Source organism: Tiliqua scincoides, chromosome 4 (genome assembly GCF_035046505.1).
Source record: "Tiliqua scincoides isolate rTilSci1 chromosome 4, rTilSci1.hap2, whole genome shotgun sequence".
Taxonomy (NCBI): Eukaryota; Metazoa; Chordata; class Lepidosauria; order Squamata; family Scincidae; genus Tiliqua; species Tiliqua scincoides.
Genome location: NC_089824.1, coordinates 175,479,728 through 175,496,989, shown reverse-complemented (window position 1 = coordinate 175,496,989; position 17,262 = coordinate 175,479,728). Strand labels below are relative to the sequence as shown.

General features: G+C 45.1%; 1 protein-coding gene across 5 annotated transcripts in view; it reads left to right on the top strand.

The window, feature by feature from the left end:
* PLEKHA6 (pleckstrin homology domain containing A6) overlaps positions 1-15,957 on the top strand; it is a 144,065-nt gene extending 128,108 nt beyond the window's left edge. For 4 of the 5 annotated variants that reach the window (XM_066622911.1, XM_066622912.1, XM_066622908.1 and 1 more), the window contains 8 exons: positions 2,475-2,595; positions 4,269-4,378; positions 5,585-5,770; positions 6,919-7,083; positions 8,105-8,238; positions 9,560-9,702; positions 12,067-12,187; positions 15,256-15,957. In XM_066622911.1, the coding sequence (XP_066479008.1) occupies positions 2,475-2,595; positions 4,269-4,378; positions 5,585-5,770; positions 6,919-7,083; positions 8,105-8,238; positions 9,560-9,702; positions 12,067-12,179 (972 nt within the window). In that variant the 3' untranslated portion in view covers positions 12,180-12,187; positions 15,256-15,957. The other variant, XM_066622913.1, reaches the window with a different exon arrangement.
* The last annotated feature ends 1,305 nt before the right edge of the window (positions 15,958-17,262 follow it).

Below are 17,262 nucleotides of genomic sequence, written 5' to 3'. Positions count from 1 at the left end.
ATGCAACCATTATAGGCCACTTGTGAGATGGGTGTAGAGAGAAAACTGGCTCTCCTGTAGCTGTTACTTGATATCTATTCTTGCTTACCCTAATTCCTCAGATTTTGCACATCAGAAACTCAAGGCAGGAATTAAACCTAGTGAATTCAGGGGAAGCCCAACAACGTATCATGGTCTTTTTTTTTGGGGGGGGGGGAATAAGTAAGAAATTAAAACTGTTAAGATTGAGTTTGGGGGGGGGGAAGACCCCAAACATTGATTTTTCAATTAAATTTTTTCTTCAATCGTAAAGAGTGCAACTCTCAAAACTGATTTTAATTAATGCAATGTGTTGTATCCAGAGAAAGTCATGAATAAGCACCACTTGCAGTCAATGACACAAGTTAATCATCAATTTCAATATGTGGCATCCACTCATGTGCTAGCATAAATTAGCTTCCTTATTGAAGCTCCTGGAACCCCCCAAAATTAATGGACCTTCTGCACTGGTGTGGAGGCTACAAGGAGAAAAGGGTAGAATACCCAGAAATCACAAAACCCATGACTGTTTAGGTCCAGTCACTGTTTCTGGGTATTCCTCTGCACCCCTGCATGTTGCATCCCATGCCTTTGTCAAGGATCCTCTAAGCCAGGGGTCTTCAAACCCCGGCCTGGGGGCCAGATGCGGCCCGCAGCAAGCCTCTTTCTGGCCCGTGGCCAACCTCTTGTCCCCTGAAAGCCTCTGGCCCACTCAACTGAACATGACCAGAACTGTGCTCTGATTGTGTCTGGAAGGTGTTCTGAGGGCCAGAGAGTTTGAATGAATAAGCCCATTCATTCATTTATTCACTCATCCAAGTTCCATCTCTAATTTATTTATTTAAATTTTTTATTTAAATTTTTTTCTGGCCCTCCATACCACGCCAGATATTTGATGCAGCCCTCTGGCCAAAAAGTTTGGAGACCCCTGCTCTAAGCAGCAACTGTGGGAGGTGGTAGTGGCTCAGATAGTTTCAGTAGAAGGGAGGAAACAATGAAGATGTCTTGCACTAGTGCTTATTGTCACATGTGACAATGTCACACAGTGGGACTTAGTCCTGATGGACTTTGAATACAACTCAGTATTTTTCCTCAGTGCCCTTCTGTAGTATTTCTTCCCTTTTATAGGAGGCTATGAGGATTAAGTGATTTCTACAAAGTGTATGATGATGAGATGACGTTGCACCACAAGGGAGAGGCTCACTTGGGACTATTTGACTCAATTCAGAGGGTCACAAAATTCACATGATCTGCAAGATTTTTACAGCCCGGAAGTTCAGATTATACTGTACAGAGACTCATGCCTTCATTCTGCAAGTTAATGTTTTTGCTGGGCAGAGGTTGTTGCAGTATGTCAACTAATCTCAGAGAGCTTGTTTGGAGCAAATGGCCAATGTAGTGGTTGCAGCTCAGTTGCCTTTGGCTCATGCAATGCCATCCTTCCTTGTGGCTTTAATTCTATTATTCTTTTGCATTCCTCCATCCCCTATGATAGTCATCTGTTCTCCCAGCAGAGATGGTATGTGAGATGAAGCAGATGGAGAGGGACTTGGGCAGGTTTTGTTGCAGATGCAGTTCTCATTCTCCCCAGGGGAAGAGTCTTCTCCGTAGAAAGCACCTTTTCTCCAAGCTGTTGCTTATTTCCTGATCAAGGGCACAATGATTTTTCAAAACTTCATTGCTCTTGAGCAGTTTCTGGTTTTTGTTTTCAAGAGCAGCGTGGTGGTCACAATAGCCACAGTCTAAAATGTCTAAGAGTGCAATCCTAACCAACTTTCTAGCACTGGCATAACTATGCCAATGGGGTGTGTGCTGCATCCTACAGTTGGAGGGCAGTCATGGAGGCCTCCTCAAGGTTAAACAATGTTTGTTCCCTTACCTTGGAGTTCCACTGCCCTTATGTCGGTGCTGGAAAGTGGGTTTGGATTGCTAAATCATGTTAGCAGCCAAAGTAGGATGGAACTTTTGACACCTGGGCCTTTGGCTCATGGAGATTTAGGCTTGAGTTGACTTTCTGCAGACATTAACAAAGCTTGGACTTAATCTGAGAAGAAGGACTCTGGAATGTTGAGGCTGTGTTGAGTATTATTTCCTTCACAATCTGACTCTGCTTTAAGAGAAGAATAAGAAAACTTCATTAATCCTAGCCCCAGCTCTTTGGAAACTATTAGTTCTGAACCATCACCTCTCAGTTTTGTTTCCAGTTCCACAAAAATGAGTCAAGCATAGATTTGTCTCTTTATTTTTGAAAGATGAGAAAACCTGCGCAGGTGCTTCTTCGAGTTCCTGTTTCCTCTCCCTGTGTTGCATGGGCTTTTCTGTTCATTTCTGGTGTGTCTGTCTGTGTCTGAAACTTGTGCACTTAAGGAAAGTGGCAGCTGTCTTGAGGCAGGAGCTCTGTTCAGTTTAACCCCCCCCCCCAAGTTCCTCACAAAAAAATGCATTTGAACCCACAGTCCAAGTCCAGCTATGAGCAGAGCAAGAAGGATCTTCATAGGACGTCCCCTGCTTCAGAGGCCGGGCTCTTGCAAATGAGGCAAGAACAAGAGGCTGATAAGCAAGTTGCTCTCAACAAAGGTACCCTTCAAGAATTCTGGGGCGGGGGGGGGGCTAATTTTGTTTTTTTCCTATTATTTTTAACCCTTTCTGTCCTTTGTATTCAGGGAAGATGACATCAGTTTTTAAAACAGTAAATATTCTGAAGTGTCTAAACACAAAGAAGAATAGTGCTTATGAACTTTATGCAAATGCTAGTTTCCACATAGATTGTTGTCATCCTATTCCTCTTTCAACAAATACATAGCAGCATACCATGTCCCCCTCCCCCATATTGTCCTCACAACAGCCTTGGGAGGTAGGTTAAGCAGACAGTGTGTGACTAGTCTGTGGTCACCTAGTCAGCCTCAGAGCTGAAGCGAATTTGAACCTGGGTCTTCTTATGCCGTAGTATGCCCATTCCATAACCTACCCAGGCTTCCACTATTACAGAGAGAGGGCTAGTGCCTTTAAGCCCTGCTTCTCAGAGGCATCTGACTGGACACTATGTGAAGCATCTGGACAAGATGCCCATTTGGTGGGATCCAGCCGGGCTCTTATACTGGGACCTAAGGGTGGAAATAGCCCTCAAAGAATGTAGTCTCCATTTCCATGAGGGTCTGAGCTGATAGGACTGTAGGAATGATGACTATCTGGTAAAGGACCCTGTGGCTTGGTTCTGTGGCTTTATTGCAACAGTGGTGTTCAGTATGGGTTGCTTTTAGAACATGGAAGGATACAGGTGCCCAACCATCAGCTCTGCTTTTACCCATTGATTGTTCTGTTTGTGGTCCAATATTATCCAAGGACAGTGCATTGGATGTAGGTATAACTTTGAGAAACCGCTGGGGTCATTTCAAGGATGGGGGTTTGGGATCCAGCAGCAGCTATCCACCAGCAGGGTTCTGCTGGCAGGCAATCTGTGCCACACTACCAATGGTGCACAGCTTTACAGCTGCTGCACCACTGACCATGTAGCAGCCACAGGTGGAGGGGTTGCTGCAATGGCAAGGCTATCATTGCACCAGTATCACTGGTGGTCCAGCAGCATTTCAGGCCCATAGGACTGGGCTGTAACCACAGTAACGATTAGGACTCCTGTACTTTGGAGATTGCATGGAAGTATATATTATTGCAGATACAGGTGGGCTCATCCAGTGATATTATCACTGAATAAGCTTCATCAGGCAAAACACTCTCTCTTATACAATTGTTTCAGGTATAATTCTGTTTATTTTTCTCGTACCATCTTTCCTCTAAGGAATAAGGGCAATATATTTGACTCCCTCCTGCCCTGCCTTTATCATCACAGCTAACCTGAGAGATAGTGACTGGCCCCAAGTTCCCCAGTACACTTCGTGGCTGAGCAGGGATTTGAACCCAGAATTTCTTGGTTGACTGTGACCACCGGTATAAGATACTATCTTCAATTTCAATCAAAAATGTATTTTGTGGCAGTTTTTGGTTGTCAAACCCTGCAGTCTCACCCACTATAACTGCAAATAATGTGGTCTGAAAGAATTTTTTGAAAGAAAAAATGTTAACTCCTGGGGGAATAGTCTTCCTTGTTAGAAAGAGGCCACCCGGTTCCAAAGAAGGATCTTATCAGAAACATGGTGATGTTTTCCAAGCCTGTACTGCCATTGCCAGTACTGTGTAAATGAACTTTCAACTTCCTTTCTAATTAATCTCTTTTGCCCTGTGCACTCTCCTAGTTGGCATTGTTCCCCCAAGAACCAAGTCACCTATGGATGAAGACACCACACCTATGTCAGGTGTGGTGAGGAGGAGTGCCAGCAACCTAGCCAATGGGCTTAATTCCCGGGTAAGGCCAAATTCTCTGATTGCAGCAGTGAGAATTTGTCATCAGTACATGGAGGTTATATGGGCTGGCAAGGTGGCTGAGATGGAGGATGGACAGCCATGTTTTGGGTCATACCATTTTTGTTTTGCAAATTTGTAGTCCTGCAGACTGCTGCTGTGTCTTTGATGCCTATCCTAAATGGCTGAACTTTTTCTAAGAGCCAAATCTGATGTCATACCAGCTTTTGTTTTGCTAAATAGCCGCTCAATGGGGCTACTTTGAAAATGGGGAGTGGTGGGGCTCCAGGAGAGGGATTCAGTGCTTTCCTCCCATACTCTCTTCACCAATATAAATCCCCCAAGTTGCAATTTGTTTTACAAAATTAAAAATGAGATAATCAAACTACCTGCTTCTCTTCATTAACTGTTGTTGGGATGGTGGTGTGCGCATAGGACATAACAACATCGCATCACACTTTTGTTTTACTAGGAAGAGAAAGGGAGGAGAGCCTGAAGTTATTTTTGGCTACTGCCCACCCATCCCTTTCCATCATGTCTAAACTGCACCAGCTCTTTCTGACTGAAGGAGGTGTTGCCAGAAAGACTGAGAATTAACTGGATTAGCATTTTATCTTCTCTTAGACTGCTTTGGAAAGCTCCCTTGAGATGCTGAACTTGGTCTGAATAGCTGAGTTCAGATACATTTGGAAACAGAAGAGTACCAATAAAACAGAATCTGCCTTTTCTTCCCCTCCTTGCTTTTTAGTTTCAATCAGTGACATCCAACTGAAGCTTCGCTCCTGAATAACCCACAGAACAACGTAAATGCACAGTTACATAGCGTCGCCATTTTTTTTATTGTTATACAGCAGAGTCTCCTGCTACTCCAGCTTCCTCTTCTGTTTCCAAATCCCTTGTCTCATTCTTTATCACCAGTGCATAACCACACAGACATTGCCAGTCCTATGTTCCATCAAACTGTTTTGCTAATGGGGCCATGCTTCCCTTGGCAATCCAGCTATTCAGCTCCTCTTCTCTCAACAGAAACCAAGGCTGCTTTCTACAGACATGATTTTCCTAAGAATCAAATTGAGAAAATCAGGTCTCCTGCAATCAGGACGTGTTCCCTTCCAGAATCTGTCTTCAGGGCAAGCAAAGTTTCTTGGCCAGATGCAGTAAAGATCCCAATGCTGTTTATAACCACAAACACCCTGTGTTTTCCCTCTAGGACAGGCCAAAGAGTGCTGTGTTTTCCAATGAGATGAAGGCAAAGATGAGTGTGGAAGAGCAGATAGATCGCATGAAGCGCCACCAAAGTGGTTCTATGAAGGAGAAGAGACGGAGCTTGCAGCTTCCAGCCCATTCACAACAGGCAGAGAGCTCTTTCTCTAAACCTCCAGCCAGTTACAAAGTGGTAATTCTTCCCTATATCAGCCAACATTTTTTTTTTTTTACATTTGCCATTTACTCCATTTGGCATTATTCCTGAATTGCCATTTATTTACCAGGCCCACTCAGATAAGCATTTCCATACCTTACTTTGATTCCAGATGCTTCAAAGGTTTTGCTGTGCAAAGATGGGCTATAGCTCTGCGTCGATAAGTGTAAGGAGATGCTGGTCCATTCAAAGAAAAGTCCTCCTTCCAAAGTAGGGAAATGACTTTATTAGAACCAGCCAAAAATAACAAGGTACCAAACAGCAAACAGGCTTCCAGATCCTTTAGGATTCTCAGTAAGGCTAGAGGGGGAGCAAAAGAAGTAGGGAAGTAGTGGAGGCATGTCAGATGTTCCACAGCAGTCTGAAGTTTGTCAAGTCAAAAGATAGAGTTTAGGAGATTTTTCAGGAAGACTTGAATCAGCCTCTGCAGGGTATGCTTAGATAGAAGGCATACCCTCACAGTTTTTCCTCACCTCATGGGGTATGTGGTCAAGGGCAGGCAGTGAGAGCATACCAATAAGTCATGTCTCCAGTGCCAGTGGCCCCCACTTGTTAAGTGCCAATGTCCTCCACTTCCACAGTTACCTGAAGAGACAAGCACTGCACTCAGGAAAATTATATTTTCATGATCTGGGAATAAGAGCTGTCCTGCTCTACCTCATGCAGTTGTCCCCCTCTTAGGGACTTTTTCAACCAGAGACTAGTCAGCTACCTATCATGGATGCTGTAGCAGTTGCCTGCACTGAGTGGGAGATTGGACTAGATGACCTTAACAGTCCCTTTGAACTCTAACATTCTATGACCTTATGGAATACTGGGAGTCCAGCAAAATCCCTGAGTGCAGTGTTGGTCTTATCAGACAGATGCTGTAATTGTAGATAGTGAGGGTGGTTTGGCAAAGAGAGTAGAGCTTACTGGTACACTCCTACTGACCCTGATTGCATGTTTGCTCCAGGAGATGACTAATAACTGAGCAGGGCTAATGGAAACACATAGTGGCAGATGAGGAATGGAGGGAGGTGATTGGTCCAGTGCAGGATAGAAGTACTTGGAAGACATTCTGCAGGGTGATCTGCAGTACTTGAAACTTGAGTCTAAAGTGCTCTGCTCATGATATATTCCAGGTGCGCAGACACCGCAGCATCCATGAAGTGGACATATCTGACCTGGAGGCAGCATTACGCTTTGAAGATTCTGGCAGGATGTATGAGACTCCCCGGGAGGAGATTGCCCGCCTTCGCAAAATGGAGCTGGAGCCAGAGCATTATGATGTGGACATAAGCAAGGAGGTGAGGTCCAACACTGAGCTGTGTCACAGCCTGCCTGGAACAGAATCTCTGCTCCTTTTCTCCCTTGAATTTACAGTTGCCTGTTCTGAAATTTGCAGAAGCACACAGATGGTTGGAGCAAGAAGGCATCTGCAAGTCACCACTTTGGCTTGCTTCAGATATAGTGCAAAGCCCTGGAGAGCTTATGGCCTTAAAGAGTTGCAAGGAGGAGGGTAGAAGCTTTTCCTTTCACTAGAACAAACTACAGTTCCATGCTACATACAGTTTCAGCAAACTGGTCAGTTAAAAACAAACGGTCTCATATCTTGGTTTGTAAACAAATTTGAGTCTGAAAAATCAGTGAGTAGTTTATGTGCATACATAATGTGCAACTTTGGTTTGTTCTAGAAGTGAAAGTAGAAGATCTTACTCTCCTCCTCTGAAATGTGAGAGAGGAATGGAGCATGATTGAACCCCTGGTCCCTAGCACTGGAGGAGGATATCCTTGCATGGATTGTCCCTCCTACTCACTCTTTGACAGACAAGGCAATGAGGTCACCCTCAGTTCTGGACCTGTCTCACTCCAGTAAACAGGATCATGATGGTGCTCTGTCTTTCTTTGCAGTCCTATCCAACCCTAAAAAAAATTAGCCAGAGGAAAAGCACTAAACATGCAAATAGATACTTCCCCATCTAGCTCTTCATCAGAGGATGCAGGTGTTTTTGTAGGGTGTTTGTTGTTCCAGGGTAGTTGGTTTACTGTGTGGTTGGAATCATAGATCAAGTCTATGAACTCTGTCTTCAGGATAAGGTACCAAGACACTGGATAATCTGAGAGAATTTCATGGCAGTGGCAAGCCAAATTTAGAGCCAGGTTGTTCTGTGTTGTATCTGATCTAGAAAATTTGTTAGAAATGGATAACATCAAAGCCAGTGGTTGGGTGGTAGGAAAGGAAACAATTACCTGAGAAAACCCTTTTACAAAACAGGTACCCTCATTATTGCCTTTTGAACTCACAACCTGCCTCTGTCTTCTTTTCAGATTTCTACCCCAGATAAAGTCCTCATCCCAGAGAGGTATATTGAGCTGGAGCCTGATATGCCTCTGAGCCCTGAGGAGATGAAGGAGAAGCAAAAGAAAGTTGAAAGGATAAAGACGCTCATTGCCAAATCCAGGTGCAATGCAGGCCACGATTTTCTTTCTCATACTTCATGCATTTTTGCTTTCCCGTTGTACCATGTGGTCACTAAGGTCCACAGAATAGATCTCCAAATGCATGTATTACTTGATCTGAGTGGCATGAACACAGCAACCTCAGCCAAGGTGAAAGCGACCCCTTGTGAGGCAGTTTGCTGCTGAAAAGATTCACTTTATATTCAAAAAATGAACAGAAATAGATCTCCGAATAATTTTTCACATGCATTTAAAACTGAACAATTGGCATTCTGATTTTAAAATGGACTTCCTTTGCTTTAATTTAAAGTGGTTGCATTTATGTTTCAAAGGTCCCTTTAAAGTTACTTTTCCTGGTCTTTTGAAAATAATTTTTTTGCTACATTGAGTTGGCTGAAAATTGGTTTTTAATAATATACTACACTTAAGCTTGCAGAGGAGAGATACTTGGGGGACTTTTAAAACCAATAACCTTTCTGGTTAGTTTTAATCAGCTGCAGTCCTGGCCATCCTGCTGCCCGGGGCCATGGCATGAAATGCCACTCCCCCTTTTCCAAGTCATGATGTATGATGGCAGCAGCATCCTCCTCCACCTCTTTGGGCCACTTCCAAGTTGCTACCCACCCTTCCGCCCCAGCTACTAATACGCTGAGTGGCAGCAGCAATGCCTTCTTCTCTGCCTCTTTGAGCTGCCCCCCTCTTTTTTTTTTTTTTTAAAGGAAAGGAGTAGCACCAGGAGGATGGGTCACTGAGTGGCAAGCAGGCATGGCACAGGTTAACGGATTAGCATGGGGGGGGTGGATTGCTGCACTGCCCTTCCAGAAGTGTCTCTTGGGCACCTCCTCTCCCTAGGTATGCCAGTGATTTAAATCAGGAACCTTTATCTCACTGGTAAGTAGGTTTTTTTAAATCGAAAATATATTGTTTTGTGTGTCCTCACTATCTATGCTGCTTCAGGTTAATTGATCTGTTGAGAGCGCCCTGTTGTACTCTCTGAGCGGAGTTCTGAGTGGAGCCAGTGTGAATGCATAGCATGCTTGGGCATCTGCACCTGATGGAAGCTCACTACTGATACCTGGTCTGTCTGTGTCCCAGAAAATATTAGGCCTAGAAGAACTGGACCCCTTTCTCTTACCTCAGCAGCAGATGTAGAAGAAAAATGGAAACCCATGTCAGTCGCCAAGACAAAACCCATTGCCAAGATAAAGAGAAGGGCCAACAGAAGTAGAAGGTCCCCTCATGCTGCAGGCACGCTCAAATCTGAAGATTTTGGTTCTAAGGCAGTCAACTGCTGGAGCTAACCACAAACTGTCTTCCTTCCAGCATGCAGAATGTGGTCCCCCTCAACGAGAGAGAGGTGGACATGCCCCAGGACCCAGAAACCCAGCTACAGGAGCAGGAGAAGCGAATAGAGATCTCTTGTGCCTTGGCTGCAGAAGCCTCCCGACGGGGCCGCATGCTCTCTGGTAAGGTACACAAATGCTCCTTGTGTGGCAAGAAAGATTGTGAAAGAGAACAGTAGGTTCCGAAAGAGGCAAAGGCTTCCGTTCCTGTCTGTGAGTTCCACCAGTCCTCATTGGTTCTGCATTTGAGTGTGGGATGTATAACCCTTGGTAAAATAAATGAATAAGAGGTGATGACAAAATTCCCTTGCACAGACAAGAAGTGTGCTTTAGCAATACGACAGACTTGACAGCTGGAGCGCTACTGGTGCAAATTAGTGCCACTGCTTTAAATTTGCTGGAGTGTTTATCAAGGCTTCAGAATTGTGCTACAAAGCCAAATGCGCTACCGCACTCTTGTGCTTCTCTACAAGTGCCAATGTGTCAGTTGGGTCATTTTCTGTGGCTGCTGCCAAGTGCCAAACAATGCAGAGCAATATATTAATTTGTCCAGGCTATCAAAATGCTTGTACAGTGACAGGCATGCTGTTTAACTGCATTGTCCCCTCCCTTAACTTGCAGCCCCCTGGAGCTATGCCAGTCATGTGTAGCCAACATCTTTTCTAATGCGTTGAATATTTGCTGTCTAATGTACAAAATCTGACCTGTTTGTTTCGTTTTAGTGGCTCATCATATATATATACAGTAATAAACGTTTTTCCAGAAAGTCCTGCATCCAGTGATAGCCCAGAGAACTAACTAATGTGGCACAGTGCCTTCACTCTAAGAAAGGCAGTCCCATTCCAGTGCCACCGGAAATCAATCTAGTAGAATGACACCACTCATCTGGAGTGACTAGGGTGTGATCCAACATGTCATGAAAGGGGGGAAAAAACCAAGCTTAAAAACTCAGGACATCCATGCCAGTTACCCATTGAGCCTAATGCAGGGAGATCCAGTTCTTCTCATCAACACTGGCATTTAGCTGGCTGCTTCTTATACCTTGAGCTACTGTTGTCTCTGATGACTTAGCTATTCACTACAACAATGGCATTGGAGGTCTTTGGGCTGGGCTGCAGGCGTGGCTTGGCAGCAGAATTGTCAAGAGCAGGGAGCCAGGCTCACCTTTACTGACACATTTTTCTCCATTGCAGTGACTGTCTGTGGAAAATGCCTTAGATTTTTTCCATGCCATTAGAGGAATCTTAAGAGTTTAGGCTATGGAAGTTTTCCCCTGGAAGGGAAGTCACACTATCTGATACCCATTAGAGGAGGGGCAGTTTCCATTGCATTATATGAGGGACAATATCAGAAGGTTCTGAAAGTCCATCTGCTTTAATTCCACTGCCCTCCTAGAAGGTCTCTGCAGGAAAGATTCCTCCTCTGAGGGCCAAACTTCACATGACATTTATTAAGGAAGAGACTTAGGTTGTCTCATTCTCTTCAACAAATGCAGTTGCTAGAGGGACAGTTGTGGTTGGTGTCATGAACAGCAGCTTTGGGGTGATTTTCAGTGGAAAAAAATGATGCAAGGGGCAGCACTAACCTCATCTTCCCATGCACTGTGGTTCAGATGGACCAAAGGGTTTCTCAGGGTGCTACTGTGCTGACAACTGGAAGCTAGTAATAGCCTGTCTGCTGTTTTTTGGTGGACAGAGATTAGTACTGAAGGAAGCTTCCTCACATCTGAGCTCCAGGGTTCTGATGTGCACCATATACACAACCACCCTCCTTTCTGAGCTGCTGTATGTGGACATGCTGGGGATGCAATCCCATCCCTGAATTGTTATGACACTTGACTGTGGGAGTTGCTGGGCAGCAAGCTGATGGCATCTGGGACCACAGCCTGCTAAAACTGGCTCAGGATCATGCTAGCTGTGTGGTTTTGGACACTGTATTTGCATATGGCCCCAAAGGGCATGATGGATTTGCCACCATCTGTGCAGATACTGCTGAAAGGCCGGTTGCAACTGCTGAAAACTGGGCAGCGTAATGGCTGATTTTGCCTTGTTGCCAATAAAGCCAGAGGATTCAAGCCACATCTGGTTCTTCAATCTGTAATGAATAGCGTCACATATTAGGCCTGAGTTGAGGACGTTCCAGTCAATGTGAATGTGAATATTGACATGGTTTGCTGCAGAGATGCTCAGGAGAAAATAGTTCAGTCCAGGATATGGGCTGTGGTGTCTGTCGTCCTACAGGGCAAGTGCTGGGCTCCCTCCTGGCCTTATTCCACAGTTTTCCCTGTGCTGCGTCGGAGGACTTCTGTGAGTGCACCATGGAGGAGCCATTTTGTACTGCTCTGATGTTCTAATCATTCTTTCCCCCTTCTTTTAACCCTTGTTACTCTATGAAATGTGTTTCCTTGCCTTTACTTCTGTCCTTGTTTTCCCTTTTCTGGCTGAAGCATCACATTCTTCAGGCCCTATCTCCATTTCTTGTTTCCAGCTCAATGTGCCACCCCGAGTCCTCCCACCTCCCCAACCTCTCCGACTCCACCGACCAAGTCCCTCTCGTCTGACTCATCCCAGGGTGCTGACAGCCATTTTATGCGTGTCTGAGCCATAAAGTAAGCACATTTTCTATTATACTTCATCTCATTATCTATGTACATCAGTCTCTTGGAGGAAAGAAGTGGTAAGCTTCTTTTTCAAGAGTTTCCTCTTTTCATCAACCCATTCATCCACTGAGATCCACTGAGCTAATGCTTTCTTCTTTACCCAGTCATTACCCCAATGTAAACCCAGTCTCCTTCAATGGAATCAGTGCAAGATGCTTCAGTTTTCCTGGAGCCCCTTGGTAAAAATCCTCTGCTGCGGCAATGTGCCTTAATCCAAAGAGCAACAATGCACCTATGCCAATTGATATCAACAGATGAGCAGCCCTTATGGCATGAGGGTATTCCTGAGGTTAAGAATGTGAGCTGTTTGTTGAGAACTCTTGTTCAGATCTCATAATGAACTCACTAGGTGTCCGGACCCAAACATAAGCCATGTATTCTTTCCTCAGTTGCCTCCTAGCTGCTTTATTTTCTTGCAAGGAAAGAGATGTGGGTACACGTATCCATATATATGGGTATCTTTATCTTTCACCTGCTAAGCAGAGAGGGGGAAAAAAGCTTGGGAGCAATTTTGAGTGGGGAAATGGCCAAACATCTAAGCAGCTATTCCCCTTACCACTCCTTCATTTAATGTTAGAGGCTCCACTCCCAAAAAGTTGGGAGAACAGATGCATGTGACTGCATGTCCTGTCTCATTTGGGCCTTAGGCAAAGTCACTTTTGACTCAGCCCATTGAAATGAAAGCTGCAGTCTGGGAGTGATGATGATGCAGGTAACATAAATCTGATGGTCTTTGGGAACTTGCCACCTATAGTGCCCTATATGGGCATGAAGCGTTATTTCCATGTATCATCAAGAACTCACTTAATCATTGCCCTTGAGTTGGATAAGTCTGAAAATGCAGGAACACTAACAGCTAGAGAATGAGAGAGAGAGAGAGAGAGAGAGAGAGAGAGAGAGAGAATATAAAATAGGACCTTCTATAAATTTGTTTACCAATTTTATTCACAATATTTTCTAATAACACCTTGAGGAGCACCTGGACAGCACAGGGGCCACAGAAATTAACATCAGTCAACTGCAAAAAGCAGCTTTACTGGGAATAGCTTACATTTTGTGACGGTATTTATAATATCAAAATAGAATAAAAGTCAGGCTTCCTGGGTGCTTGGGAAGGACTTGATATCTAGATAAAATAAACCAGTCGATTACACCTGATTGACTGTGTGAAAATCTCGATGATGATGATGGTAGTAATAATAGTTCAACTAAATTAACAATTAAATTAATTGTTCAACTAAAGCTTTTTTATGGCCTCCCATGTTATTTTTAGGCACATGTTAAGCACTGTAGTGTGGCCGCAATCCCCTATGACCACAAGTAGTAACTGTCTTCGCCTCTCCTCCTGTCTCAGATGTGTGTGTACATGTATGCATGTGTGTGTAAAAGTCAGGGGATATTAAACAATGACTTCTGAAGTTTGGCTGTGAGGTGTGGGTGCACACATCGTTGAAGCAAAAACTGGAAAGAGAAAATAGAGGTTCATCATTTCCTCTGCCTGTGGGTCTGGTTCCTGACCCAGTACGTAGTGGAAATGTATAGCCAGTGGTATAGCCAAAAAGAAATAATAATTGTGAGCCTTAGGCAGAACAGGTGCATTTCATCATGAGCAATGCCATTTCCATTCACTCCACAAATTGTCAATGGTATGAACAAACAGTCAACATTTGGACACAGTAACCACAACTCCAAAAAGGTAATCTGCTACTATGCTAAACCTACAGGGCAATTCTGTGCAAGTCTTCTCAGAAGTAAGTCATTGAGGCTTACTCTGAGGTGGATGGGTATAGGATTGCAGCCTTAAGGTTGGTTCCTTATTTGATGCTTACATCCACTCTGCTCCTATTGGATAGTGAAGATGTGTATATGTTGTGCATTATTTTTTTCTCTAGTTGTCCTCTGTGGTTGATAGCCCAGAAGGCAGGTCAAGAATTTAATTGACTTTTGCTTATACCTTACACTGCTGGGGCATATAATAGCTGGAGCAGGTAACTGAGGGCGCAATCCTATCCTGCACTGGAACAGGCAAACCAAAAGCGTGCGCTGTATCCAGCGCAGGATAGGTGCCCAAAGTAGCTCAGCCAGAGATAAGGGGAAACTTTTCCCCTTGCCTCCAGGTAAGCCACTTTGGCCCCAATGGGTCTCCTTGGACTTGCGCCACCTCCTGAGATGGCACAAGTCTGAGGAGAGCAGAGCGGCTTGAAGCCGCACCATGTTGCTCGGGAATGGGGGTTGGGATCCAGCATAACTGACAGGTCCCAGCCCTGCCTCTGACTCCCCGCCCGCCTGCCCCCAGGGCTGCCCACTGCCCTCCCTCCCCCCACCCTGGAACGCCTCCCTCCAACCTCCTCCCCACCCACCCCAGAGTCTTGCATCGGCTCAGCTCAGCCAATGCAAGCCTCGGTGCCTCTATAGGCAAGTCAGCCTCCGGGCACCAGCCTAGCCAACTCACAAGGAGGTGCAGATGTGCCTTATGGCATGTTTGCAACCATCCTGAGCCAGCACAAGGGACTTGCACTGGACCTAGGACCTGTCAGGATTGCGCTGTGAGTTGGCCTGGCTATGCAACAGACAGGGTGCCTGCCCCAAGCCACTGCTACTCCATTGCTGATCAGTGAGTGTTAATAATGTCCAGTTATCTTCTGAAGGGCCAATCAAAGTTTCACTCATGTGTGCTAGTGAACATCACAAATTATGATACAGATTCTTCTCTGCTGTGAATTCTTAGTGCTGCCTGCATGCCAAAGCCTGGAACAGATACTACTTTGTTCCAATTGACAGGCAGTTGCCACAACCTCTTCCAGTTAAGATCTTTAAGGTTTCGAGACAGACACTTGTGAAGAAAAATTGGCTTTTTTCGTGTCCTTGTAAACTCCCCCTGTGGCTTTTGGCCTGTCAAATTCACAGCTGTTACAAGGCTGCTAGATAGAAACTGTAAAAGACCCCTGTAGCAGGCCACTGCCTTGGGCACCAGCATCTGTCACTGACATTTTCCTTCTGTGCCCTCCTCTTTCCAGCACAGGCCCTGGCCGCTGTGAATGCTGTGAAATTCCATGGAGCCACATTCTAAAACACGAGCCTGCACCCCAACGCAACCAAGTAACGATGCGCTCAGTCGCCGTTCTCGGAGCCCTGCCTTCAGCGGAGCTGTGAGAACATTCAGGAAGGAAAAGCTGTCTCTGAGGAAAATGCCCCTGCTCCAGTTTTGCCTGCCTCTGTGCCATGGCCCAGACAACTGCCCAGACCAGCCCTTTAAAACCAGTAGTGGATGCAGCATACGGTTGCTATTTCACGCAGCATGAGTCAGGTCCTCTGCATCAGTGGGGTAGACACCAAGCCAAAGGACTAGCAGCTAAAGAACAGCTGTAGTTTGACATAGTTTGGTACATGCTGAACTGGAAAATAATGCTGGTGACAGTGGGGGAGACAAAGCTTCCCACACTAAAGCCACTGTTCCCTGGGGTTCCATCCTCTTCCACCAAGGGGCAGGAGGAGTGGAACTGTGTGAAGAATGACTTGTCACTGCAGCCATGGTGCTCGCAACCCTCTGCCGAAACAAGCACCAGATGTTTCTTCCTCATACCCATTTGGTGTCTCTTCTGCCAACCAGAGTGGCTTTAGCATCTTTAATCTCTGGAGCTAAGCAACCCGTGAAGTCCTGCACGACCGCACTTCTCCGCTTATGCTCACAACCATTCACAGGAAAGGAAAGGAGGAGGAGGCGGCAAAATGAATGGACAAAGAGAACTTGATGGATGTGGCAGGTGAAGAAAACAGAGAACTGCCAGTGTGGGAGAACCAAAAGCAGAAGAGGCTTTGGAATCTGCTAGCTTGCAGGAATATTGCTGTGGCTGTATATGCTGGTGTTTTCTTCTTTCCAAAGCTTAAGGATGGGGTGGAATGGAAGGTGTTTGCAATGTATGGGGACATGTAGTAAGGTGTGGATAAAAGCTATCCAGGGGAGGGGACTAAAGATGGAAAAGCTCCATTGGCTGGGATTAGCCATGAGTTGAAGCTTTAATGCTTTTTTGGTGACTCGGTGAACTTTGCTTCCCTGTAGACACAAAGCAAAACTGGGACTGTGTGGGTGACATTTCTTTCTTCTTACATAGGAGGCAATTCATTCTCCTTCTGAATCTGCCAGGGTACAAATCAGCTTCTTAGAAACAGGACCAGGAAAAAAATTGTGCTGGATACATCACTGCATCACCCTGACTTAAGCATCTCTCGTCCTGTTCCTTGAAGGAATGGGTTCTCTTGATGGACAAGAAATTGGGCTAGATTGAGTATAGGTCTCAAATAAATAAGACGGGCCATGAGTCAGTCCCTGTGTTATGAAGCAATCCTGCCTTGACTGCTGTGGGGAGGACTAAGTGAGACCTGAAGGATCTCTGGCATCCATAAGATCTCTTGCTGTATTCTTAAATATGGCAGCCTGTGGTAAATTGGAAGCCAAGTTCTCCCACCTATACCTCTCATTATTCTTATCTGTGAAGGCCATAGCTGCATGGTGATTTTTTTCTTCAAAGGGACTGAGCTCCTGTCTCATGAGAGCAGGAGCCATTGTTGCACCTACTCCAATCTCATTGCATCTCAAATGACCCAGGTCTCGCAGAAGAAGCCTTGTTGTTTCCTCAGTCATTTGAGAAAGGAATTTATTCAGAAAGTAGATAGAGGGATAGGCACAGATAGAGAACTTGGGACATTTACCAAAAGAATACCAAAAGATTCTTTTTTACCTCCTGAGGTTTTTTTCCCAAATAACTCTGACCTACAGCTCAATCCTATACACGTTTCCTCAGAAGAAAGTCCCATTGTATTAAATAGGGCTTACTCTCAGGTAAGTGTGTATAGAATTGCGGTCCTAATTGTCCCACATCTTACAGACACAGAAGCCTAATCAGATCAAGAGCCTGATTTGGACCTCCTTTATACTTTGCAGTTGCCCACCAAAAGGGGACTTACGCATAGTAAGGCCTGCCTGAGTATCATCTAGCTAGGGCAAGGATAATCAATGTCTGTCT